The 26,105-nt window shown below is 35.7% G+C and overlaps 10 protein-coding genes across 14 annotated transcripts; 8 read left to right on the top strand and 2 right to left on the bottom strand.

Annotated features, from left to right (window-relative positions):
• The first annotated feature begins 700 nt into the window (after positions 1 to 700).
• Positions 701 to 2,645, top strand: LOC17875659 (putative F-box/FBD/LRR-repeat protein At5g44950). 2 transcript variants are annotated; one of them, XM_023789313.1, is made up of 4 exons: positions 701 to 791; positions 944 to 1,894; positions 2,049 to 2,126; positions 2,217 to 2,645. In XM_023789313.1, the coding sequence occupies exons 2-4, from the start codon at positions 953 to 955 to the stop codon at positions 2,490 to 2,492; spliced, it is 1,296 nt and encodes a 431-aa protein (XP_023645081.1). In that variant the 5' UTR covers positions 701 to 791; positions 944 to 952; the 3' UTR covers positions 2,493 to 2,645. The 2 variants fall into 2 exon arrangements, with proteins under 2 accessions (XP_023645081.1, XP_006281784.1); XM_006281722.2 differs by having other exon boundaries at positions 1,986 to 2,126.
• Positions 2,646 to 4,403: 1,758 nt separating this feature from the next.
• LOC17876073 (F-box/FBD/LRR-repeat protein At2g26030) lies at positions 4,404 to 5,948 on the top strand. The gene is made up of 3 exons (XM_006282308.1): positions 4,404 to 5,294; positions 5,407 to 5,544; positions 5,640 to 5,948. The coding sequence occupies exons 1-3, from the start codon at positions 4,404 to 4,406 to the stop codon at positions 5,946 to 5,948; spliced, it is 1,338 nt and encodes a 445-aa protein (XP_006282370.1).
• A 482-nt stretch (positions 5,949 to 6,430) lies between these two features.
• LOC111830216 (F-box protein At3g47030-like) lies at positions 6,431 to 7,617 on the bottom strand. Its single transcript, XM_023781800.1, is given in 2 exon segments — positions 6,431 to 6,528; positions 6,531 to 7,617. Coding segments are annotated over 2 exon segments (1,185 nt in total).
• A 727-nt stretch (positions 7,618 to 8,344) lies between these two features.
• Positions 8,345 to 9,490, top strand: LOC17875219 (putative F-box/FBD/LRR-repeat protein At5g44950). The gene is made up of 3 exons (XM_023781797.1): positions 8,345 to 8,589; positions 8,752 to 9,099; positions 9,181 to 9,490. The coding sequence occupies exons 1-3, from the start codon at positions 8,345 to 8,347 to the stop codon at positions 9,488 to 9,490; spliced, it is 903 nt and encodes a 300-aa protein (XP_023637565.1).
• A 1,407-nt stretch (positions 9,491 to 10,897) lies between these two features.
• Positions 10,898 to 12,056, top strand: LOC17876688 (putative F-box/FBD/LRR-repeat protein At5g44950). The gene is made up of 4 exons (XM_023781793.1): positions 10,898 to 11,436; positions 11,535 to 11,565; positions 11,675 to 11,749; positions 11,829 to 12,056. Exons 1-4 carry the CDS (start codon positions 10,898 to 10,900, stop codon positions 12,054 to 12,056), a joined length of 873 nt encoding a protein of 290 aa, XP_023637561.1.
• Positions 12,057 to 12,521: 465 nt separating this feature from the next.
• On the top strand, positions 12,522 to 14,427 carry LOC17876865 (glutathionyl-hydroquinone reductase YqjG). Of its 3 annotated transcripts, none has more exons than XM_023789877.1 (7): positions 12,522 to 12,559; positions 12,686 to 12,789; positions 12,974 to 13,177; positions 13,254 to 13,362; positions 13,621 to 13,754; positions 13,840 to 13,968; positions 14,048 to 14,427. In XM_023789877.1, the coding sequence occupies exons 2-7, from the start codon at positions 12,703 to 12,705 to the stop codon at positions 14,381 to 14,383; spliced, it is 999 nt and encodes a 332-aa protein (XP_023645645.1). In that variant the 5' UTR covers positions 12,522 to 12,559; positions 12,686 to 12,702; the 3' UTR covers positions 14,384 to 14,427. The 3 variants fall into 3 exon arrangements, with proteins under 3 accessions (XP_023645645.1, XP_023645639.1, XP_023645635.1); XM_023789871.1 differs by having other exon boundaries at positions 13,254 to 13,413; XM_023789867.1 differs by having other exon boundaries at positions 13,254 to 13,430; positions 13,530 to 13,754.
• Positions 14,428 to 15,314: 887 nt separating this feature from the next.
• LOC17877026 (glutathionyl-hydroquinone reductase YqjG) lies at positions 15,315 to 17,467 on the top strand. Its single transcript, XM_023783137.1, has 6 exons — positions 15,315 to 15,497; positions 15,920 to 16,152; positions 16,240 to 16,416; positions 16,495 to 16,719; positions 16,811 to 16,939; positions 17,022 to 17,467. The coding sequence occupies exons 2-6, from the start codon at positions 15,940 to 15,942 to the stop codon at positions 17,253 to 17,255; spliced, it is 978 nt and encodes a 325-aa protein (XP_023638905.1). The 5' UTR covers positions 15,315 to 15,497; positions 15,920 to 15,939; the 3' UTR covers positions 17,256 to 17,467.
• Positions 17,468 to 18,123: 656 nt separating this feature from the next.
• Positions 18,124 to 21,089, top strand: LOC17877290. Of its 2 annotated transcripts, none has more exons than XM_006280141.2 (6): positions 18,124 to 18,273; positions 18,597 to 19,115; positions 19,337 to 19,480; positions 19,571 to 19,811; positions 19,892 to 20,398; positions 20,487 to 21,089. In XM_006280141.2, the coding sequence occupies exons 2-6, from the start codon at positions 18,621 to 18,623 to the stop codon at positions 20,915 to 20,917; spliced, it is 1,818 nt and encodes a 605-aa protein (XP_006280203.1). In that variant the 5' UTR covers positions 18,124 to 18,273; positions 18,597 to 18,620; the 3' UTR covers positions 20,918 to 21,089. The 2 variants fall into 2 exon arrangements, with proteins under 2 accessions (XP_006280203.1, XP_023645395.1); XM_023789627.1 differs by having other exon boundaries at positions 18,592 to 19,115.
• A 755-nt stretch (positions 21,090 to 21,844) lies between these two features.
• Positions 21,845 to 23,379, top strand: LOC17876266 (putative FBD-associated F-box protein At5g53635). The gene is made up of 4 exons (XM_023781786.1): positions 21,845 to 22,077; positions 22,663 to 22,750; positions 22,849 to 22,989; positions 23,089 to 23,379. Exons 1-4 carry the CDS (start codon positions 21,845 to 21,847, stop codon positions 23,377 to 23,379), a joined length of 753 nt encoding a protein of 250 aa, XP_023637554.1.
• Positions 23,380 to 23,451: 72 nt separating this feature from the next.
• On the bottom strand, positions 23,452 to 24,996 carry LOC17874639 (cytochrome c6, chloroplastic). The gene is made up of 6 exons (XM_006279642.2): positions 24,882 to 24,996; positions 24,655 to 24,790; positions 24,203 to 24,300; positions 24,061 to 24,092; positions 23,866 to 23,929; positions 23,452 to 23,767 (listed from the first exon to the last, which is right to left on the bottom strand). The coding sequence occupies exons 1-6, from the start codon at positions 24,942 to 24,944 to the stop codon at positions 23,633 to 23,635; spliced, it is 528 nt and encodes a 175-aa protein (XP_006279704.1). The 5' UTR covers positions 24,945 to 24,996; the 3' UTR covers positions 23,452 to 23,632.
• Positions 24,997 to 26,105: the final 1,109 nt, after the last annotated feature.

Raw genomic sequence — 26,105 nt, 5'->3', positions numbered from 1 at the left:
CTGTTTCGTATTTAATTACGATTTTTTTAACTCATGTTTTTTCAAGTTATTTTCAGATTCGTTGACCAAAGATTATATGCTTTAAACCATTTTATGTGTCATTACTATTGTAGTATTTTTGAGTTCAATAATTTTCAAGTGTGTTTCTCTATTTTTCTTTTTTTCTAAAGTGAACGTTTTCACAAGAGTTTTAGAAATTTTTGTTTTATAAATTAGTCAAAAACAACAAAAAAAACTTATTATTGGCCCAATTTTTGTTTTTAGGCTTACAGCCCAATATATTATGAAGGTCAGGAAACAGAGAAGATGAGTTTGTTTAGATGTTTGAGGCCCATTTCCTCTTTAATCTTCGATTGGGATAATATTTGAGTGAGAGGACCTTTGGCAATAGTTTAGAGCAATAGTGTAGCAATGAGGTACTACACACCATAGTCAAACAATGATAAGGAGCTCTAATGACTAGATATTTTTAATATGTATCTTTCTAGATTAGTTAAACATTTAATACCACATTACAAAAGAGATAAGATAATCTTGTATACCGTGCGACCACTAAATCTTATGACACGTGGATTAGGTTTGTTGTTTGTTTCACGTATTTAAACTCTATCTTACGAGCGCCACTCGCCGCCTACAAATTTTTCATGGTGTGATTGATCAATCACCTTTTCGCCTCAACTCGATCGATTTCAAGCTCCAATTTTATGTTAGTTATGATCCAAGTTGATGTAATTGATTGTCTAAACAACTAAACAGTGATACAATCTCTCAAGCAAATTATATGATCAACGGTGAGTTGTTCATACACCCACTTCACTCTCTCAACTCCATCTTTACGTAAATGACGTTAATGACTTGTAAGCCTAGATTTTAGGGATAATTCTGAATACTTTGAGGCTTTTTTTTTTTTAATCTTATGGATTTTGTTTTCCCAAAATGTTAGGGTTTCGTGATGGGTCGCAAAAATCTCAACGACTTGCCGGATTATTTGCTGACTTATATACTCTCTTACCTTCCGACCAAAGATTCAGTTAGGACAAGTGTTTTGTCCAAGAGATGGGAACGTCTCTGGCTTATGGTTCAAGGACTTGACTTAAATGTTAAGGACTTCCCTCTTAATGGACAAGCCTTTGCTAGCTTGGTGGATAAGTATATGGAGTTCAATGCTTCAGAGAACCTATCGATGAACCACAGATCAACAATGAGAAAGTTCAAGATCAAGTACAACGAATTCGTTAACTATGGAGGTAGGTTGAGGGAGTTGGTCAGTACTGTGGTTGATCGCAAAGTTGAACATTTAGATGTTGAGGCTAAGATGTTACCAAGCATCAGAGATTTCATGCCTGACAACATTTTTAAAAGCAAGACATTGGTGTTTCTAAAGCTTGTAAGTGTAGGGCTTGCGAATCCAGGTTTTGTTGTTTCTCTACCTTGTCTCAAGACCATGCATTTGGAAAACAATTTTTATACTGAGGATGGTCCTTTGGTTATAAAGAGCCTCATCTCAGACTGTCCTGTTCTTGAGGATCTTACATTGGTTAGACTGCCTATTGATCGTAACCATATAGAGTTTCTGTTGTTCCTTCGTGTGAAGTCTCAGAGCCTGAAAAGGTTTCGTTACGCGTTCGCCAACAATAGGGGTGGCACGGACTTTCTTGTTGAGATTGATGCTCCACTGCTCGAGTATCTGACTTTCAAAGATAATCAATCTGATATAATTACGGTCAAGAATCTGAGTTCTTTGTACGGGATCAACATTGATACTAAATTTAATGTAGAGATTGGTGGCAGTCCTTTGAAACCAGGGAACGACATCAAGAGAAATACTATTCGTGCTTTTCTCCTTGGTATTTCTAATGTAAGGCGTATGATCATCTCTAAGCGTACTATAGAGGTATACATGACAACTTTTTTATACACTTTAATTTATCCTCTATAGTATACTTGTCACTTATATCATTTTCTTTCTTTCTTTCTTCTGGTAGGTCCTTGAACGTTACTTGCAACTTACACCGCTTCCCAAGTTCCCTAAATTGTATCATTTGCAGGCTGCGTTCCCCAACTCGTTGTTACATATATTGCCTGTCTTTCTTGAGAGTTTCCAAAATCTCAAGAACCTCATCTTGGTAAGAATCTGTTTGAGCCTATGATTGAGCAATACCAACATTATTGAAAGCTAGATATTGTAAACTCAAAGCTTTTGTTTTTATTATCAGGAGTTTTCAGTTTCGAGGCATCCAGTTCCAATTCGACTAAGCTATGTGCCTCGTTGTTTCTTGTTGACTCTTGAACGTGTTGAGCTTAAAGGACTGATTGTAGAGGAAGAGAGTGGGAGGAACCTAGCGAGGTACTTTCTTGAGAATTCAGCAGTTCTAAAGAAACTTAATCTGCGTTTTAGAGATTCTCTTACAACCAAGCAGGCTAGAAAGATCTCTAACGATCTTCTTACATGTGCAAAGTGTTCCAGCAAATGTAAGATTATTATTCATTGATTCATGTCATTGAAGATCAGTGTTTTTGTTGTTTTGAACTTAAGCCTAGAATTGATTGACATTAAACTTGATTACTCTATTGATTAAACCTGAGTGGATTTGTATATTGATTGATTCTTGTGACTATATGGTGATTTATATCAGACTTCTGGATATTGTTTGCTGTTTCTCTACGTTGTGTCAAGAGCCTTTGATTATGGAGAGCTCTCTTAGGCTGTAGTGTTCGTGAAGATCTGATCTTGGTAATTAGGAATGTGTTGGTTCTGTATGTGAGTTCTTAGGTAAAGCCTATACGTAGTTCGATTGTTACAATCTCAAATGAGATGGTGTTGGTGAGTAGCTATATAACGTAAGTGGCTAGACTCTAAATGATTTTTTAGACTGAATACGCCCTATGAGTAAGCTCTTGTTCATGTCAAATACAAAGACGTATTTGATTGGTAAAGGGATGATTGTAAAAGTGGTGTTTATGTTCTCTTGCCTGCCCTCGGTGAGCTATTGATTAGATCATCTAGGCGAAGACTACTCTCTTTTTATAATAGGAGCGCCTCTCGACAAAGTCCGTAACTATATAGAGATGAGATTCTCTCCATTAGAATGTTACCTGCGCTCCAAGTAACAAGAGTCCGTTGATTGATTCTCTTCTAAGAGTAGGTGTTTCCTCAATATTAGGAGGTCGTATTTGACTTGGCCATACCGATTGGGCTTTATAGGCCCTCCTCACAGTTTGTGGATTGAGATCTTGGTCTTAAAAGCGAGTCGGCCAAATTGGTGCTAATCCAGCTCCAAGAAGATGCTCCAGGACTCAATACATTGACATCTACTAATCTAGTGTAAGACACTTATCTGAATCTCACTTTCTTGAATGGCATTAAAGATATTTAAGACAGCAAAACAAAACCAAAGACTTCACCTCATGGGTTCAAACACAAGCCACCTTCCGACGAATCAAGAATATATTTGGACACAAGCCACTTCCGGACGAGGTGGGATACTAAATTTTTATTTAACTTCAAATCAAGCTTCCAAGTTGAATTCACGGTGAAGTCATTCACTCACCTTCCCTTAAACCGTTACATATGTTTTGACCAAATGTGTGTTTCTTGTAAAAGACAAGACATAAAGGCAATGAAATTCACAAAAATAGAAAATTACTTGAGTTCACTGATTTATCCCTTCTTAATTAACTAATAAAAGTACAACAATATAATATATCATCATATTATATTTTAAAAATAAATCATAATTAAAGAAAAATTTAAAAAACAAATTAAGAAAACAAAATTTGTATATTTTTGCAATAAGGAAATTATATGTCGATTTGAAATTATAAAAAAAGATTAAGATTTATGTTTACAATTAAACAAAATAATATGTCGATTTGGATTAGTAAATGAGGATTAGAGTTTATGTATTATAATAAAATAAATTATATTTTGGTATGAGTTTATAAAAAAGTAGTTAGGATTATAAATTTTATAATTAAAAAAATATATTTTTTTGGTTTGTGTTTATAAAAGAGTGTATAGTTTAGATTTTATAACTAAACGAAATTATATGTCGGTTTGAGTTTTAAGAAAAATGGTTAGGATTTATATTTTGTAATTTAAAAACTATAAATAATGTTAGGGTTAATGATTTTAAAATATTACATTTATTATTTTATTAATACTGTATATGTTTATTTAGATTCAGATTATTTTCAGATTATTTAGAAACAAGCCACTAGCTAAAATATATTTCGGCGGCGACAATCCGACCTGCGAATCAAATCGGCGGTGAGATCTTGAGATTCAGATCTCTCTCTTGCTTTTACGTTCAAGTAAGTGATTTTAGCTAGTGGCTTGTATCTTACGCTTAATATTAATACTTTTTTGTTTTATGAAACTTAGGGTTTCGAATTTGTTCGTCATGGATTGCGATAGAATCAGCGAATTGCCGGATTGTCTCCTAACTCAGATACTCTTATACCTTCCTACCAAAGTTTCTGTCTCGACAAGCGTTTTATCCAAGAGATGGCGATTTCTCTGGCTTATGGTTCCTGGACTTGACTTGGAAAACCCTCCTACCAAATGTTTTGAGAGCTTCATTGACAATTTTATGGAGTCTAATCACAAATCACGAATGCAAAAGTTCTCGATAAAGTCTCCGGGAGATCATAACCGATTCGTGGATTGGATCGAACAGGCGGTTGTAAGCGGAATTCATCAATTAAGTGTTGATACCATATATCATTGTATTAATATGCCTCATAATATCTATCAAAGCAAGACATTGGTGTCTTTAAAGCTTGCACGAGTAAGGCTTGAGGATCCAGAAGTTGTTGTTTCTCTACCTTGTCTCAAGAATATGTATCTCGAAAACGTTGAGTACCATAGTAATCTTTTGATTATTGAGAAACTCATCTCAGGTTGTCCTGTTCTTGAAGATGTTACCCTTATAATTAAGTATAGGCATGTTCCTGGAAAAGAAGAAGTTTCCCAGCTTCTACGTGTGAGGTCTGAGTTTTTGAAGAGCTTTAGTTTCGCGTACAACGGACGTCCTGATAGAAAAGATTATGCAGTTGAGATTGACGCTGCACAACTTAAGTATATGAAATTCATGGATACTGGATGTGGTAGGATTGTGGTAAAGAATCTGAGTTCTTTATTCAAGGTAGACCTTGATACTGCATTTGATAAGTATGTGTATGGCCGCCGAATTTGGATACCAAAGAAATTAAGCATGAGAGATGTTATCCCTAATTTTCTTACCGGGATATCTAGTGTAAGACATATGATCATCTCTTACAGGACAGTGAGGGTATGTATAACATATTCTCGAAAATTTGATATAATTGTATATAATATCATCATCATCATCCATATGTTTTTTCATTGCGAAATCTTGTTATATTATTTATTTCTTCTTGCAGATCCTCCATTGTTATTCCATATTGGGACCATTTCCCAAATTCGATAACTTATATCGTTTAGAGGCTAAAATCTGTAGCTACATGTTCGAGTTCCTGACATTTCTTGAGAGATGTCCTAATCTGAAAACTCTCATCTTGGTAAGAATTTGTTGGAGTCTCATTATATGAACATTATTGTGTGGGAAACTCAGTTTTTGTTTTTTTTTTCTTTAATTTTTCGTTTTTATTTGTAGGACTTTGGTTATAATGTGACAAAGAAAAAGCAGATTGAAGTTAGATATGTACCTCGGTGCTTGTTGGTGAGTCTGGAGTATGTTGAGTTTAAAGGACTGATATGGGAGGAAGAGATTGGGAAGAAACAAGCGAGATACTTTCTTGAGAATTCAGTAGTTCTCAAGAAACTCCGTCTGTGGTGTTTTAGAGATTCACTTACAAGCAAACAAGATTCCGATATCTCCAAGGAGCTTCTTACATTCACAAAGCGTTCTCCTGAATGTCAGATTATTATGCATTGTCATTGTCGTACGTGGAGATCAGCGTAGACACATTATACTATACTTTGAGTAGTCTTGGTCTTCAACTTCTAGTTATCAACGGCTCTTTTGTGCTTTTATATCAGACCTCTACACATTTATAACAGCAAGACATTGTTGTCCTGTAAACTTGAAAACATTTACTATGTTCTTTGTGTCAAGGTCTTTTGTATAATTGAAACGTCTTGCGTTGTTCAAGATCATCATGATGTGGTAGGGAATCTTGATGATAATGTGGTGGTTCTGTATAGAATATGCTGTTGGCTTGTACAATTCATCAGACAATGGATCAAAATTCTATGTTTAGTTTATATATAACTGTACAGTAAAATGCACGAAGACGACCAAAGTGGTTTGGTCATGAAGAGAAAAAAAGTTCAAATAGCTTACAAATTACAAAAAACATTGATACAAGATGGATGCAACGATAAGGTTGTATCTAAGAGGCGAAACTTAAATAAAAGCTGGCAAGCTATATATGTTATAGAGTCCTAATCCATAAGGTTTACATTCTCTACATGGTTTATCAACGTCATACTATGTGAGCAGTCATACCTATACCTCAAAGCTACAATTCCAAATTCGATTTCAACTCTTCCACACTATTTTTCAATGTATTGTAGTAGAACATGTAGAAAGGCTTCTGTGGATGGTATGTCGACAACAAAATTTCACCTGCACTCGTCATCCCGACAATTTCTATTTGGTTACCTCTAGCTAGATTCTTCCAATAGTATGGCAATGTGTAGATAGTCTTGGACCATTTGACTTCATCAGCATCCTCTAGAACCCGAAGCTCAATACTTTTCATGCGTTTATTAACACTGCGTGAATTTGGTAACAATATCCCCAACTTACCTTTGTAGTTTATGAGAACTGAACACAAACTCAGTAACCCAACCACTACAAACTTAAAACTCTCCAATCTAACATCAAAACATGCTACCAAATGGCTTGGAGTTCCATCATCCATGCGCTTAGCTAAATAATACAATACCCCATTGATGCATATCTCAGTATATAAAGGGTGATGAGGTATCGAACATTCGACCCTTCTCCAGGTCACTACTCATGTTCCTAATGTTGAAACTCGACACACATAATCATCTTCAGATACGGATAATACTTTGAAGATTTTGTCGATAGGATCATACCCGAGATATGGTTTCATTTGATTCTTCTTGGTTGTCACTACGGGTAAAGATATGTACTCTCCTGTGCTAGGGTTACAGACCATCGGCTTCTTAGATTTGTTACAGATCAAACCAAATAAAGAGGGACACATATCTTTGCCAGAACCCAAACCTCTAGGGAAATGCATATGGTAATACGGAGATACAGGAGAAGAGTAGTTGCGGTGTGGATCAAGATCCTGAGGTATGGAGTAAAAGATCCGCTTACCATTGCATAGGAAGGTGAAAACGATACGCGGATGAACCGATGACATTTTTAAAAACAATTGGGTGAACTCTCGACGACGCAGTATGGAAGACCAAAGCTTCGACACGCAACGAGACCTGGCAACGTCTTCCAGTGACAATCTTGAGAATATTTCAATTAAGAGATCAATTGGGAGGATAATCTCCATGGATATTTCTCTTGGTGAGTTGCTTGGGCTGGAGGCTACTTTCTTCTGCCTCTTTCCCATGCCGGCGATAAACCCTAAAATCCTAAACATGGTTTCTATTTGATTTACGTGAATAAGTAGGATCACACATGTCTAGTTGATGGAGATATATAGGGTCTTGATAATTTTCATGTTTATCTAAATGTATGGTAATATATAAACCTGTCAAAAAATAAAAAGTAGAAATTTTTAGATCGTCACAATTACATAACTAACGTTAGAAGTTTGGAGGAGCACAAAAAGTATAGAGATTTAAGTTACGAATGAGTTGAAAGCTTCCAAGTGCAAAACACCAATTGGCTTTGGCTCATGGTGTTCTCCCACTTATAGAATCATTTATTTACCCATTCGTTAATAGTATGAATCCTTTTGGATCCTAGGGTTATGATTCCACACAGCAGACGACTCATAAGCTTTCTCTTCTCAAAGCCAATTGGTTACTAATACAACAACTCATGCTTCTTTATATACTTGATCAGATCTTTCATAGTTGTGATCGATGTGGGATCTTCATTAATTTGTTTGGCCGACATTGTTACACAAAGCTATCACATAACTTAAACCAAAAGTAACCTTGTCTTTGCCCTAATATTGTTACTGAGGGCCAAAACAAGCCCGATTGGAAAAAAAAGCTCTCGTGTTAATTCTCTAGTGGCCTTTTGGGCTGAAACAACAAACAAGCCTGTTTGAGAAAACCCTAATCTTGTTTCTGAACCCTAAAACTTGGGATAAAAATTAGAGAAACTCATCGACTAGGATTCAATTTTGATATAGGATCATGGATCTTGACAGAATCAGCGCATTGTCAGATTCTTTACTAACACACATACTCTCGTATCTTTTGATCGAAGATTCGATCAAGACGAGCGTTTTATCGAAGAGATGGGAATTTCTCTGGCTAAAGGTTCCTGTAATGGACTTAACCACCGTTAAGATCTCTCTTCGAGGAGAAGCCATGTCGTGGTTGATGCGTAGATTTTTGGAGCTTAACCGTGGATCAAGCCTGCAAAGGTTCAACATAAAGTTGTACTTTTATGAAATTAAGCAGGAGTTTCAAAGGAGGCCATATCGATACCGTTCGAATAGCGAACATGTCTTACCAAGGAAACGAAAGCAAATCGACGTTTCTGAAGGAGTAAAAGAGATAACGTTTTTGGACTTTTCTCAAGAAAAAAAGAGGGTAAGGTATATTGATTCCATTGACGGTAACAATGGAGTGATGGATTTGATATCTGAGGTGATCCATCGCGGGGTTCAACATCTAGAGGCTGATATGTGCGAAACAATGCAACAGGGTGGTGTGATCAGTCTCATGCCTAAGTATCTTTACGTGAGCAAGACATTAGTGTCTTTAAAGCTTGTAAATGTAGGGCTTGAGAATCCCAGGTTTGTTGCTTCTCTACCTAATCTCAAGATGATGCATCTAAAAAACATTTATTACAAGAATCAATATGGTCTTTTGATTATAAAGATGCTCATCTTAGCCTCGCCTCTTCTTGAAGATCTTACCTTTGACTTTCCTGAATTAGAAAAGTCAGAGAAAAATGATTCTAGGCAGGAGTTTCAAGGGGGGCCATATCGGTACCGTCCGAATTGCGAATTTATATTTCCAAGGAAACGAAAGCAAATCGACTTTTGGCGGAACTTTTCTGATTCCCCGATGCTAGGCGAAACTGATGATGATCTTACAAATGTGCCTCTGTGTTTGATATCTACGCTGGAGTATGTTAAGATTAACAGATTGGTAATGAAAGAAGAAAATGGGCTCAAACTAGTGAATTACTTTCTTGAGAATTCAGTAGTCCTCAAGAAACTGACTCTAAGTTTCACACATTCTTCTGTAACCAACCAACAGCTAGAGAGCTACAAGAAGCTTATTACATCCACAAAACTTTCTCCAACATGTCAAGTTATCTTTGATTAAGATGCAGCTGATGATTCTGGTAAGAACATGCAGCTGATGATGCTTGTGAGAACATATATGAGACCATTTTTACATTCAACATTAGTGTAGGAATCATCTATTCTCATAAAGATTGCAATTAGTCATGTTACGTTTGTTTAACTTGAGATAAAGACACTTTTAACTTTTGGATGATAATGGATTGTTAATATAGACTTCAGTCCTATTTTTTTTTTTTTTTTTGACCGAAGCTAATGGTTGGTTCATCGCTTTATTTAATTGGAATACAAAAAAAACATTTGTTTTAAATGAATAATTTGATTGTAGATTTTTAATTCTATATGTTACAATATGAAAACAAAAAATTATACTTTTGGCCACGAAGATTATAGATGTTTCGAAATTTACCACGAAGATTAAGAAAAATTATACTTTCGGCCAAACTATTTTATTTCTGTTTGTAAAAACAGTATTTTACAAAAACACTCAAGTAAAATAGTTGGATAGTTTTTTTATTCTTTTTATATATGTGGGGATGTGAAAACATCTATTTTTAAATCCAAGCTTTTTTGCAGAGGACTCGAAATCCTTGTAAGTATTTGAACCATTATGTTAAAATATGCCTATTTCGTCCAAAATTGTTGATTTAGTTTGAAACATTTGTTTTCTAACCTAAACAATCCAAAATTGTGTATTTCGTCCAACATGAACCAAACTGTTTGATTTACCCGAACAATCAAACCTAACTAAAACAATCGAGTCTAGCTGCCTCTCTTTTGCCCAACAGTTCTCTCAACTTAGGATAACATCTTGGTCTTAGTCATTTACTCAACAAACTCTTACAATGGCTATGTTCTTATTTATTTGCATGGTATGACTATATCATCTTTTCTTCCCAATATGTAGTAGTTTACTTTTTCTTCTCTCGCGAGTCGTGATGAAACCAAAAAATAAAACCAATTGGCTTTGGCTCATGTTGTTCTCCCACTTATAGAACCATTTATTTACCCATTCGTTAGTTGTATGAATCCTATTGGATCCGAGGGTTATGATTCCACACTGAAGACGACTCATAAGCTTTCTCTCCTCAAAGCCAATTGGTTACTAATGCATTAACTCATGCTTCTTTATATACTTGATAAAAAATTTCAAAGTTGTCGATGTGGGATCTTCATTAATTTGTTTGGCCGACATTGTTACACAAAGCTATCACATAACTTAAACCAAAAGGAACTTCTCTTTGCCCTAATATCGTTAATTAGCTACTGGCCTTTTGGGTCGAAACAAGCCTGTTTGAGAAATTCAGACCAAAAACCCTAGTCTTTGTTTCGTAGCTTTCCTTCCACGTTTTATAATCTTTGAACCCTAAAATTTTAGGATAAAAAATAGAGAAACTCATCGCCTAGGATTCGAGTTTGATATAGGATCATGGAGCTTGACAGAATCAGCGCATTGCCAGATTCTTTAGTAACTCACATACTCTCGTACCTTTTGGTCCACGATTCGTTTAAGACAAGTGTTTTATCGAAGAGATGGGAATGTCTCTGTCTAAAGGTTCCCGTATTGGACTTAACCACACTTCAGGTCTCTCTTCAAGGAAAAGCCATGTCGGGGTTGATGCGTAGATTTTTGAAGCTTAACCGTGGATCATGCCTGCAAAGTTTCAACATAAAGTGTGCCACTTATAATTTTTTCTCTCCTTATAGTTCCAAAGGAGTGAAAGAAATCACTTTTGTTGACTTTTGTCAAGAAAAAAAGAAGGTAAGGTATAATGATTCCATCGACTGTAACGATGGAGTTACGGATTTGATAGCCGAGGTGATCCATCGCGGGGTTCAACATCTAGAGGCCGATATGTTCGAATTAAGGCCTCGGCATGTTATCAATCTAATGCCTAAGTATGTTTATGTCAGCAAGACATTAGTGTCTTTAAAGCTTGCAAACGTAGGGCTTGAGAATCCCTGCAGGTTTGTTCCTTCTCTACCTAATCTCAAGATGATGCATCTACAAAACATTTATTACGAGAATCAAGATGGTCTTTTGATTATAACGAGGCTCATCTCAGCCTCTCTCCTCTTCTTGAAGTTCTTACCTTCGTAAGCTATTTTTCATTGACGATTTCCAAAACTCTCTATGTTTATTTAGACTCTTGAACATTATTCTTGGTTTGAACTCATATTTGTTTTTTTTTTTTTTTTTTCGCAGGACGCTCCTGATTCATCATTGGATCCACAGCAAAACCACGTTCGGCAGAATCTTCCTTTTTTAAGAAAGCCAAAGGTAATCGTCTTTTTTCATGACTTTTCTGTTTCACCGAAGCTAGAGGAAACTGATGATCTTGCAAATGTATGTACCTCAGAGTTTGATACCGAGGCTGGAGTATGTTAAGATTAACAGACTGATAATGAAGACAGGATCAAGTGGGATCATCAGACTAGTGAATTACTTTCTTGAGAATTCAGCAGTCCTCAAGAAACTGACTCTAAGTGTCACACATTCTTCTGTAACCAACGAAGAGCTAGAGAGCTACAAGAAGCTTCTTACATCTGCAAAGCTTTCTCCCACATGTCAAGTTATCATACATTGACATACATCTGATGATGAGCATAGTTTCATTAAACATTAGTCGTGTAGGAATGCTATGTTCTCATGAAATTAAATATGCATGGTTAGACTTTTACCAATTTATAGACATGCATGGTCTTTTGGATTCTTTATGTTCTGTTTCAAGTTAATGTAATTGTAAAGTTTGTTACTTTGATCTTAACCTCAGTTTCTTGGAAAGAGTTTAATCATCTTTGAATTCAAAGTCTTTTCGAGATCATAACTTTAATTTCCTTGGTCAGTTGATGATGTTTTGTTGTTAACTTCAAGGTTCTCTGTTCGAAAATATCTCAAAAGCAGCTTGATTTTGTCAAAAGACATAGACTTTTCTTTTTGTTCTTAATCCAAGAAGCTTCTTCTGCTCGCCAATGTTGACTCAAATTTTCAACATTTATTAGTTTACGTAGCATCGAAGACAACAGTTAAAGACTCGATACATCATCCAATTTCTGATCGAATCAAGTCTTACATGCATTATTGTGTTTGGTACTTATTACTTTATTTCATTCTTGTGTTCCGTTATCCATTCTTGATTACTTTTGCTGTCGGAAACCTATTCTAGATGTAAGATTACTTAAGTTTCTGTGTATGTTTCTGGTTATGTTGTTGCAGCTTCACTTGAGTATAATATGGAGAACCTAATATTTAACCAGCTCGGCTCGTGTCCCTCATCGGTAAAAACATCAGATATCGGTTCAGCTCCATTCGAAATCAAGGTGATCACACATCCTCTGTTTTAAGCTCTGTTTTCAAGCTCAAATGTTTTGGCACAAAAGACACATTTTTTTGTAAAACCAGTTTTTTTTGTTTGAATAATTTTTACATTCAAACTTTTATTATATTGTTACATAATGATGTTTTAATGTTCTAAATTTTGAGGTTTATTTATTTACTCTCCAGTCTGCATCAGCAATGGATATGTCAAACTCGGATTTTGCTAGAACCGCGACGTCATTCCGCAACTTTGTTTCACAAAAACCTGATTCTCAGTTTCCAGCAAAAGCAGGAAGATACCATCTTTACATATCTTACGCTTGTCCATGGGCTTCTAGATGTCTTGCAATCTTGATACTCAAAGGGCTTGAGAAAGCAATAAGCTTTTCGGTTAGTAAATAATATTTTTTTCGACATATTTCGTTTCGAGTTTTAGGCAACATAATCTGATTCGTTTCTTCATTAGTCTGTTCAACCACTTTGGAGAAAGACCAAAGAAAGCGACGAGCATATGGGATGGGTTTTTCCAGATTCAGATACAGAGGTTCTTGGAGCTGATCCTGATCGTCTTAATGGTGCGAAAAGCATAAGAGAACTTTATGATATCGCTAGCCCGAACTACACGGGTAAATACACTGTTCCTGTAAGTTCTTTATATCCATAGTGTGGCCTAATCTTATGTCTGATTTTGGTACTTAATTAAACTTATCAGATTCTTTTTTTGTTTCTTTGTTTGTGGTAGGTTCTTTGGGATAAGAAGCTTAAGACTATAGTTAACAATGAGAGCTCTGAGATAATCCGAATGTTTAATACAAAGTTCAATCATGTTGCAGAAAACCCTTCTCTTGATCTTTACCCTCCCAATCTACAAACCATTATCGATGACACAAACGAATGGATTCACGATGACATAAATAACGGTGTTTATAAATGCGGGTTTGCTACAAATCAAGAAACCTATGATGTGGTAAAGCAAGTTTTCAGTTTACTAATCAGTATGGTAACTAATTAAAATATTGATTCCAAACATGTTAATTTCTTTCTCTTTGCAGGCAGTGAAGGCATTGTTTCATGCATTGGACAGATGCGAAGAAACACTCCGAAAACAACGGTTTCTTTGTGGAAACACTCTGACTGAAACAGATATCCGATTATTCGTCACCCTCATAAGATTTGATGAGGTAATCTAAGCAAAAAAATGTTATGTTTTTTCGGATTTTCCAATCTACGTTTTGTTGAATTTACCATATGTTTTTGCAGGTTTACGCGGTGATCTTCAAATGCGGTAAAAGGCTTGTAAGAGAGTATTATAATCTCTTTAACTACACCAAAGATATCTATCAAATCGCGGGACTGAGCAGTACAGTAAAGATGGATCATATAAAGCAAAATTACTATGGAAGCTTTCCTTCTTTAAACCCTCTTGAGATCATCCCTCTTGGAACAAACATTGATTACTCTTGGCCGCATGATCGAAACAGATTCTCTTCTGAAATACCGTTAAGACGTGATTGTGCAAGACGTGAGCTTGAGCATGCAAGTCTTGTTTGTGAATTATCTTTGATATTACTTGAAATTTTCGGTAGGCTTTTTTAAGCGAAATTGTAATGCTTGTTTTTTCCTTTCTTAATAAGTTTTGTTTCGACCAAAATAATAATAATAATGATGAAAAGTAATTTAAAAAATCAGATTATACGTATATTATAATCTTGATAGATTCCAAATATAAAAGGAAAAATTGAAAATCTAATAGAGAGAGAGAGAGAGAGTAATGTTTTGTTTTCTTAAATTAAGTTCAAATAATAGTTAAACATAAATTAAGTAAACTAGATTGCTTGTAACGCAGGTACTTCAAAAGGGTTTAAAACGAGGGGTGGGATTAACTTTGGCTGGACACATGTATGACTGAATGAATAATTAAGATTGATTTCAAATTCTGTATTCAGGGTTTTGGGTCATGCATATGGAACCCCATTGCCATCAACACCGAAGTTGTAATAATGCTTGTTATCCAATGGTAACTATCACAATTCTTTTCTTTTTGTAAGTTTTTGTATTTGGTCTTCTTAATCAGATTTTTTCACTCATGTTGCAGAAACGAATTTGCTCTTGTTGACGCCATTGTTAGAGAGGTTTCAAGATTTTTACCAAACTCTCCAAGAAGAAGAAGAAATTAGGGATTGGAGAAGTTTTCTTATGGGCTTTATCGACTACCTTTATCTTTGTTCTCTTCGTATCCCTTATGCATATGCCTGACATGAAATTTCTTTAAAATTGGCAAATTTCTACTTGGATTTCCCGTTTTGGTTGTTGTCTTGTACAATATTCTATGTTAGACTGTTAGTGTAACTTGTTACATAAATATATCCTTTACTATACCGATTGTACCAAATTCGTTACAGGTTGAACCACCCATAACCATAACCTGGTTTAAAACGGTCTAAAAGCTGCATTATTGTCTATTGAACCCATCCATTACCGCATAAACGGTCCAGAAAGTTATCACGCTCGGCTAGACAAATTCGTTAGGCGTGACTTGAGGCGTGTGAGACAAAGCAGTGACGACAAAGGCAAGACAAAGTATCATTCTCCACTAAAGCTGACTTTTTTTTCTTCTTCTTCTTAACCTTATCGCCAAAAAATAAAATAAAAGCATCATACAACAACAGCGACATTTCGACTCCAACTTACATTACATCGTCGTGATCAGGTTTTGTTCTATTCTCCTATCTTCGTAAATCGTGATCTGTGTTAATACTTATACTGAAGTTTGGATTTGATCTGGCTTCTGGGTTGAATGATTTGTAAAATGAGCAATTGCGGAAAGCATAAATCAAGGCTATGAACATGTGATTTGTCTTTGGTTTGATGATTTAGTGGCTCGAATGAGATGATTAAGTAAAACCCTGTTCGAAAAATCTCAACTTTTTAATGTTCTGTTTCGTTTTCGTGAACCTTTGTCTTGAGAAATTTGAGATTGATCATGTGAAGATGTATAAAAAAAGCATAATTCGAGGCAATAAACATTGAAATCTCCCAAAAGTTTTCGTTTTTACTGACTTTAGTGATGAGAAAAGTATACTTGTGATCGAAATTTTGTATTTTGATTCATTTTGTTGATCCTTTTTGTAGCGAAATTGAGGTTATTAGCAATGGCTAGGTCAGGGGTTGATGAGACATCAGAATGTGGAGCTTTTGTGAGAACAGCATCTACGTTCCGAAACTTTGTTTCACAAGATCCTCATTCTCAGTTTCCAGCTGAATCCGGAAGATATCATCTTTACATATCTTATGCTTGTCCATGGGCTTGTAGATGTGTTTCTTTCTTAAAGATCAAAGGGCTTGATGAAGCTATCAGCTTCTCGGTTAGTACAGTTCATTGCTCTATCTCGTGGTTTCCATCTCGAATTTAGACTGTTGAAACATTGTTCTTTTTTGTTTTTTTCGATTAGTCGGTTCATGCTATTTGGGGAAGAACCAAGGAAACTGATGACCATAGAGGATGGGTTTTCCCGGATTCGGATACCGAGCTCCCTGGAGCTGAGCCTGACTATCTTAATGGTGCAAAGACTGTGAGAGAGCTCTATGAAATTGCTAGTCCGAACTATGAGGGGAAGTACACTGTTCCTGTAAGATTTCATCTCTTGTGAACTCTCTAATCTCTCTTGTCATGTTTCTTGAATGTCTTTGTTTTGTTATTATGTTAGATTCTGTGGGATAAGAAGCTCAAAACTGTAGTTAACAATGAGAGTTCAGAGATAATCCGGATGTTTAACACTGAGTTCAATGGTATCGCGAAAAACCCGTCACTTGACCTTAATCCTTCTCATCTCAGAGATAAAATCGATGAGACTAACGAATGGGTTTTCAATGGGATAAATAATGGTGTTTATAGATGCGGGTTTGCTAGGAAACAAGAACCCTATGATGAGGTATAAATTCCTCAATGGCTATACTCTTTTTAACCGGACGAAAACAGGTTGATATTCGTCATATTTGTAAATTGATCCCTTTTCTCTCCAGGCAGTGAACCAGTTGTATGAAGCAGTAGATAGATGCGAAGAAATACTTGGAAAACAACGATACATCTGCGGAAATACTTTCACGGAAGCAGATATCAGATTATTTGTCACTTTCATAAGGTTTGATGAGGTATATAATTCAACTTTACTTCTTTGTTTTTAAACATATAATGCCCATCAGGTTCTTGACATCATCTTTTTCTGCGTTTCAGGTTTATGCAGTTCATTTCAAATGCAACAAGAGACTCTTACGAGAGTACCCGAATATCTTCAACTACATAAAAGACATCTACCAAATCCAGGGCATGAGTAGCACTGTGAACATGGCACACATTAAGCAACATTACTACGGAAGCCACCCTACGGTAAACCCGTTTGGGATCATCCCTCACGGACCGAACATCAACTACTCTTCACCTCATGACCGCGACCGATTCTCCTCATGAAAAATCAAACATCAAAGATCACTGTTTTAAGACCCCTGTTCTAAAACTAACAGCCTTGATAAATCATGTCTCTGTATTTTTAGTCTAGAAGTTGATAAAACTTGTGATAAAATGTTTCAAGTTATGTTACTTATGTTCTACATTTTGAAAAATACAATTTGTATGTTTTGAGATTTCGACACAGATCATCTTCTTTTAGAAAAGTTTCTTGATATGCTAAGATGAAAAGGAGAGAGAGTGAGTGTAACTGTGTAAGCATGATAGCTCTTAGTGACGTTTGAGTGTGATCACACCATTTTTGAAGATATTTGTTTTTTTTTTTTTTGGTGATTACCATTTTTGAAGATAAGTATACTAAAAAGAAACATTATCCAATTTATATTGAAAGTTTTATCCATTTCTTAATATTTTTACTATTGATAAAGCGGCTTCTTTCAGGAATTTTAAATTAAATATGCAATAATTTATCAATTATAATTTCAAAGGTTTATTCGTATTTTAGTTGATTATAAAATTTGGGGTTAATACATTTATTTTTAAAATACATATATAAGAAATCCGTTGATACATACAAGTTCTTACCTTAATTTTAATTTTACAACATCTTCAAAAAAATTTAAAATCCCATATAAAATAATTTTGTAACCAAAATTTGAGCTTATATTTATACATCCACATGGAAAAATTATTAGAAACGAAAAAAAATATGCAGGAATATATAATTATTTTTGAAATATTTAAATAAATTAAAGTATACAAATAAATATTTTCTTTAAAATAAAAAAAATGTTAAAAATACATTTGACAAAGTGCAAACAACAAAAGAGTCACTGTTTCCTCCAATTTGGTTTGAGATTAAAAAAAAAAAGTCTTCGTCGTCCACTCTCTCAAGCTCAACCAAGTTCTTTGGGTCCTCCTCCTCTCTATTATTACCACTTCTTCCCACAATCTCCTCTATTCGATCCTTCTGAAGAGTTTTGTATTCTACCACATGAGAAAGATCCAACACCACTGATCGGTTAGTACTCTTACTTCTTTCTTCTCTCTCCCAAAGTTCCAAACTTTCTCTTAATTGCTCCGTTGTTTCACTCAATTTCTTAAACTCTTTTCATGTTTCCTTATCTGGGTTTACGAAAATTTTCAATCTTTCACATAATTTTCCAATAAAGTTTTAAATTTTAGGATACATAAGCCAATTTGGGTTATTGAGACTTTGGTGTTAGTCCCCTTTGTTTGATTTCAATGATGATTATGCACTTAAAGTTTGTTGCTTTAGTCATGATGAGCTGTGTTCTTTCTTTATTTTGATTTTGAAGCTTTAGTCTGTTTAATTTAGTGTAGGTTGGTTAAGTAGAGAGGTTGAAGATGGAAGGGAAAAGATTGGACCATAGATTTCATCACTCTGTATCATCACAATCTGTGGAGTCTGCATTGGATTTGGATAAAAACTGTTACAATCATTTTAAACTGGTTTCTTCATCTCCCCTTCAACCGTTTCCATCGGGAGGTCAACATCCTGAGACCAGTGCTGCTGCTGCGTATTTCTCTTGGCCTACTTCAAGTAGATTGAACGATTCAGCGGAAGACAGAGCAAACTACTTTGCAAATCTTCAGAAAGGGGTTTTGCCTGAGACTTTTGATGGTTTACCTACAGGGAAGAAAGCTACTACATTGCTTGAATTGATGATGATCAGAGCCTTTCATAGTAAGAATTTAAGGAGGTTTAGTCTTGGTACAGCTATTGGATTTCGGATTCGACGAGGTGTTTTGACAAATATAGCAGCTATTCTTGTCTTTGTTGCGCGAAAAGTTCACAAACAATGGCTTAATCCTCTTCAGTGTTTACCTACAGCCTTGGAGGTGAGATATTTCTTGCCTATAATACTTTACTTTCAATACTGATTCTCACTTTAGTTTTGCTCATGCTGGAAAAAATCCTTTAATAAAGCCTTGGAGGTGAGATATTGGAACTTTTTGTAATGTAGATACTACAAACTTGGAAGAATCCTGTAATAAAGCTGCCTAATTATGTTGGCTTCTGGAATCTTTTTATATTTATTTATAGTATCTTACTTTGACAGGGTCCTGGAGGAGTTTGGTGTGATGTAGATGTTGTTGAATTTCAATATTATGGCGCACCTGCGCAAACACCTAAAGAGCAGGTGTATACAGAGCTTGTTGATGATCTGAGAGGCAGTGGTTCGTCTATCGGATCTGGTTCACAGGTAACCAACCCCCTGTAACTTTACATACATGCTTACGTTTTTGACATTTTTATTGCAAACTCTTATCCAGCCGTGCTTCTCTTGTTGCAGGTGGCTAGTCAAGAGACATATGGAACCTTAGGTGCAATTGTAAAGAGTAAAACCGGTATCAGACAGGTCGGTTTCCTAACTAACCGACATGTTGCAGTTGATTTAGACTATCCAAGCCAGAAGATGTTTCATCCATTGCCACCTAGCCTCGGACCTGGAGTCTACTTAGGTGCAGTGGAAAGAGCAACTTCATTCATTACTGATGACCTTTGGTATGGCATTTTCGCTGGAACTAACCCAGGTACCCCAGTAACAATGTATAGAATAACTCTGTTGTATAATGGCGCAGCACAATTTTAATTATCGGATTCCCTCTTGCAGAAACATTTGTTCGAGCTGATGGAGCCTTCATTCCATTTGCTGAGGACTTCGATATGAACAATGTAACCACAACTGTCAAAGGGGTTGGTGAGATTGGTGACATCCATGCTACTGATCTACAGTCTCCAATTAACAGTCTAATAGGAAGAAAAGTTATCAAAGTTGGAAGAAGCTCTGGTTTGACCACTGGGACCATAATGGCTTACGCGCTGGAATACAATGACGAGAAAGGGATTTGTTTCTTAACTGATTTTCTTGTTGTTGGTGCAAACCAGCAGACTTTTGATCTTGAGGGTGATAGTGGAAGCCTTATTCTGTTGGCTGCCAGCGATGAGAAGAATGAGAAACCGCGACCTGTTGGAATTATTTGGGGAGGAACAGCAAACAGGGGACGTTTGAAGCTAAAAGTGGGAGAACAACCTGAGAATTGGACAAGTGGAGTTGATCTTGGCAGAGTTCTTAATCTTCTTGAGCTTGATCTCATTACTTCCAATGAGAGTCTTCAAGGTCTGTGTCATCTCTTGGATTTTTTTTTTCCAGTACTTTTAGTATACACTGACACAGTTTCCTTTAATGTCTCTTTTGCTGAGTGCAGCCGCGGTGGTGGAACAGAGAAACGGTAGTATGTGTGCTGCAATTGATTCCACCGTCGTGGAATCATCTCCTGGTGTGTGCAATATATCCAGGTGTAAAACGGGTGAGAACTTTGAGCCTATTAACCTTAATGTCCAGCAAGTTCTTAGAGAAGAAGAGAACTCAAACATTCTTCCAGAGTTCCAAATAGAAGATGTATTAGAATCAGCGGCCGTGATCGAAGAACACCAGTTCATTCCAAGTTCAAGCGACAACGGATCCCCACTCCATCAGAAAACTAATGGAGCAGAGAACCTTGAATCCAAGAACCTGTCTTCGCTTAAGGCCAGTAACTCGGCTGATGAGATTGGCTTTTCTTTGCAGTTAGGTGAGTCAGATGCTAAGAAAAGAAAGCGAACTGATTCACCGGATGATGGTTCTCAAGAACCATAAATAGTGAGTGTTATGCTCATAAAACTTCATAACATACCAGAGGATTCAACAGTAACATCATTTTCTTTTCCACTGCATTATTCTCCAGAGGAAAGATATTTTCAGAATAGCATATTTGTAAGGGCTAAAATTATGAGCATATATATATATATATATATATGTGTTGGGTGAATTATGATTTATGAACACTTATAATTTTGTTGTACCTCAAGAACATCTTGGAGCATAAACAATGGCAATGAAGCCTCCTACAAAACTCTTACATATATAATCGACGAAAGAAGCTTTTGACACTTCATCATTTGAAAATAAAATGTATATAAAATTATTTAATTTTGTTTAAAAACATCAAGACATCAATACTCCATGAGGCTTGTGTATGTTTCTTAGGATTAAACATGGATGAAAATTGTTGTGCAAGAAAACTATTGTTTACTGATAAACATATAAATTAACCATAATGTTATATTCTAAATTAACCATAAATATTTAAAAATACTGATTAAATTACAATTTTTCTAATTATCAATATGTTTTTAAAATATATATATTTATTTATGGTAGAAAAAAAACAGAGTTTTCCTTAAACCTAAACTACGTGCACTACGTCACAGGTCGAAGCAAAGCGCAACATAAGTCGGCGAACTCACATGATCTACGTTGCAGGTTCTTCTTCTTCTTCTTCTTCTTCTTCTTCTTACTTAACCCTTTTTTTACTACAACATTTTCATTAAGACCTTCAAAAGCTTTAAAACGTTGTCTCAATGTGGTTCGTCGTCTCTCTTTGATGTTATATTTATGGGTTTCGTTCGATACAATGCACTGAAACTTGTCACTATTACCTTATTTTGACTTGCGGTTTCAACTTTTGTTATAAGCAGATTAAGTTCATCTGTGAAAAAAGTGTGTTATACAGAAGAAAAAGACATGGATGCGAGAGAGAAAAGTGTGTTAAGTCAGAGATTGAAGGAAGACAGGCTAAGCCAATTACCTGATCCTTTGATCATCTGTCACATACTATCTCATCTTCCGATAAAGCAAGTTGTTAAGACAAGCGTCTTATCAACAAGATGGAGAAGTCTCTGGCTTTGGCTTCCTAGTTTGGAAATGGAATTGGAATGTTGGAACTTCAGTAACTCCTTTATGAGTTTTGGTGACAGGTTTTTTGATCCCAATAGGGTTTCATGCATAGAAAACCTCAAGTTAACTATTTGCATTGATTCCTCGTATATCACATCATGGATTGTTGCTGCAGTTACGCGTAAGATCCAGCATCTTGATCTTTGTTGTCATGATCTACATCCTTTTGTGATACCCACAAGCATGTATACCTCTGAGACACTGGTATCTTTAAAGCTTTCTCAGGCCACCTTGGCTAGTGCCAAATTTTTTTCCTTACCTCGCGTCAAGACTTTACACTTAAAAAGTATTTCGTATACCGATGAAGCTATTTTTGAGAGACTTGTCTCATCCTGCTCTGTCCTGGAGGAGTTAGAGGTTGCCACATTTTTGAATGATAAGGCAATAGTCTTTCGGGTCTGCTCTACCTCATTGAAGAAGCTCAATATAAGAATGCAGCAACTTGTGTATGCTTATTGTTCTGGAGTTGTGATTGATGCTCCTCTACTAAGCTATTTGAGCATAAATGTTGACTTATCACAAAGCTTTGTTGTAATAAAAAAGATGCAACCCAACGCCAAGTTAGATATTAGTTGCTTCAATTTGATTTTATTTTATGAAATTAGGGTTTCATCAAAGAGAAATAGCATCGGCAGGTTTCTCTCGCAGATTTCCGAGGTTAAAGATATGACAATATGTAACGACACTCTCAAGGTATATATGTCAATAATTGTGGCCTTGGACATTTACATTTTACTATCATCTAAGTTTCTAACGTCCCACATAAATTTTTCTTTTTTTTTTTGTTCAAGGTCATCTGTCATTACTCGAAACTAGAGTTGCTACCTCAGTTTAGTAACATGTCCCGCGTTCAGGCAACTCTCCATCACTCCAAATTGGAAGAGTTACTAACCTTTCTTAAGAGCTGTCCAAACTTGAAATCCCTCATCTTGGTAATGGTCTGCGAAAAAAGGAATTAAGTTATTTCATCTTTATGAACAGGTGCCATGTACCTTTTCATTGTGTTTAAATCCTCTCTGTTCTTTCCTCAGGTATGCGATGGTATTTATGAGGAATTGCTTTTCAAGGAGATGAGTCAAATCAGTTTTTCATATATGCCTCAGTGTTTTTTACCATCTCTCGAGTTTATTGATCTCAAATTCCCAATCCGAGTACGATTGAAGATAGTAAGGTACTTCCTAGAGAATACGCCAATGCTCAAGAAGCTCACTCTACATTTGGCCGATTATTCAATACAAGAAATGTCTACTTTCAAGGAGGCACTACTCAAAATGACACGAAGCTCTAGCGAATGTGACATCGTCGTCCTTGATTGGTATTAGAGTAGAGGTTTTATGATTTTCTTTAGAGACAAAGTGACTATAGCCCCGAAGGGTCAGGGCCTAGTAGTTATAAAGTTTAAGTAAGGTGCAGCTTTATGGATTAATTGGATTACAAAGCATTCTGATTCTCATATTATTTAACACCATAAATTGAGTTTTGAAGACATAATAGATACAGAGGAATATCAAACTAATGCTGCAATATCTTACTAAGTCAATGGAATCGAACTGTACTAATCTTTGTTGAATTTCGCTAATCGGTAGATACATTTGGCCAACCTTGCTCAGCTTGAAACTTTACAAATTCAGCTAGAAGCTTGATCTCTTCGTCCTGCAAACGCGGTCCAAAGGTACATTGTCCTCTTGGCGTGCATTTCTCTCCAAATCCCTGAAGTGAAAACATCAGTCATATATCTCTTCAGATCATTAAGCTTAATGCAAAGGCGTTCTCGATTTATACAAGGATGTTCTTGAAGAAGATCTTACCGGCATTCTTCCCTTTCCATAGTAGGTAACACGGAATATCTCTTCTTCCGTATCAACTCCATTTCTGTAAAGGTAAAAAAACAGAAACCATTGCTAATCTTAGAGACAAAGATCTGTCTAACCGAACATTTCCTGTAAGAATCTGAAACATGCACACAAAACACAGCTTTCAGCGTAGAGGATTAGCTGTTTTACCTTTGGAGGTCACTTGTGGAAAGCGTTGCACCCTGGAAAAAGGAAAAGAATGTGAGCTTATTGACTTCGAAGAGCAATGAAAGATGACAAGAGACTAGAAGAACTGTTTCATGAGCTTTCTTGAAGTGTTTTTATAACTCACTGGTTGAATAATGTTTCCACCTGTATCGTGACACCCAATACAAGCTCTATTAAACAATGTTGCTCCTCTCTGTATATCCAAAGTCTGTCCAAGAGATTCTACACCACAGTACCCACAAAAAGCATGAAACTTTCATGAACACATTCAAAATTTAACTTCAATTCCAATTGCAATTTCACTACATCGTTGTCTCAGGTTGCAGAATCCAGATTCAATATCAATGGTTCCAACAAGAAAACATTTTTGAATGAAACAACAAATTGAGACAGATTTTTCTCACAAATCCTCTTCAAATTTTCACGACTGAGACAAGTGTTCTACACAAATGCTCTCTGTTAACATAAGACATACGAATTCTTTAAAGTGAAGAGCTGTTCTGTAATGTCTCGATCAGAATGCAAATACTCTAAAGGTGGAAGCTTTTGGTCGGAGGAATGAAATAGAGGGTTTACCTGGAGGATAACAAATGGGTGAAACAGCAAGTAGAACAGCCGTGAGTGACGGAGCTAACTTCTTGACCAGAAAGTTCAAATCTTTGTTGTGGTTCAGAGGAATTGGGTATTTCAAATCTCTTTCTCTTCCATTGCCCTTTCGAACAATTATATATGTAATAAACCCATGGTCATGTACGAAACCATATCTAACGAAATGTATACAGAGAGAGAAAGAAAGAGAGAACCTTTTGGGAGGAAGGAAAAAGATGGGAGGTGCGAGCAGAGGCACAAGGGAGAAGAAGACTCATCTCGATCGATCGATGATGTTGGAATTGGCGTCTCAGCTTCTTTTTGGGGTTTAAACCGGTTCAGAAAGAAAAGTATGTAAATCTAGTGGTATGATATATTTAATTACAAAACAAAGTACTGTATACGGTAACTGATGAGATTACCCTTTGTTGGCTACCACCATTCAAGGTTTGTACCGCAATTTAACACAAACTAGGGATGGACCCGCACGTACGTGCGGGGTTGATTTCAAAAGTTTGTATTACATACGTGCGTGCGGGGTTGATTTCAATATATTACATACATGCAAGGTTAAGTTTGTAAACATATTTTTAAATAATAGTATTTAATTCATAATTAGAAAAATTCGTACCAGTTTCATGTTGTTTTTAATTCGATTTAGATAAAGAAATTATCAGATTTTTTTTTTTGGTAGGAAGAAATTATCAGATTTGTTTTTGTTAAGTTAAGAACATTACATAAAAGAGAAATAGTAAAAAAAACCAAAAATGTGACTATTTCATAACCGTAGAGTCCCGTCCATATATATCATGCTTTTCCATCTTACAATAGTGGTTTGAATACTCATTTGAGATTATATATTTTAGTCTAACATATAAAAACAATAGGTAAGAGATTCAGAGCCACACATACGTTTGCTTTGCTTTCTTCAAATTTTTGAATGTTTGAAATAATAATCGCTTTAAATCGACATGATAGCGGACACAGATCAAGTGTAAACCTGATTAGTGATATTCTAGATTTCTATATAAATCGTAAACTATCAAACCAGGTAAAAACAACAAAAAACACTAAAATTTCTTGAAACAAATGACCTAAATGTAGTTGTCAAGCGAGTTAAACTCGTCCGCTATGTCTGGCCTGCAACGAACTAAAATATTTTAACCCGCAAAAAACCCGTTATCAAAATTCACATGAGTAAAAAGTATCTATGTATCTCCCTTAGTTGAATTTGCGTTATCCAAATTTTTTGCCTCATATTTTACCAGCATTATTTAGATACTATTTTTTTTATTATTTTCTGAATTACCCGCTCTCTCCATATACCCATTATTTCATGTTTCAGTATCTAAAATAAATAGGAAATTTTAGCTATTTAAATTTTATGCTTCTGTATTGTACCTGTAACTTGATATTTGAGAGTCAAAATTGAATTAAAC

Source organism: Capsella rubella, unplaced genomic scaffold, assembly GCF_000375325.1.
Source record: "Capsella rubella cultivar Monte Gargano unplaced genomic scaffold, Caprub1_0 scaffold_8, whole genome shotgun sequence".
Classification (NCBI taxonomy): Eukaryota; Viridiplantae; Streptophyta; class Magnoliopsida; order Brassicales; family Brassicaceae; genus Capsella; species Capsella rubella.
Note: the sequence above shows the minus strand (reverse complement) of the source record. Positions and strands in the feature narration are given on the sequence as shown.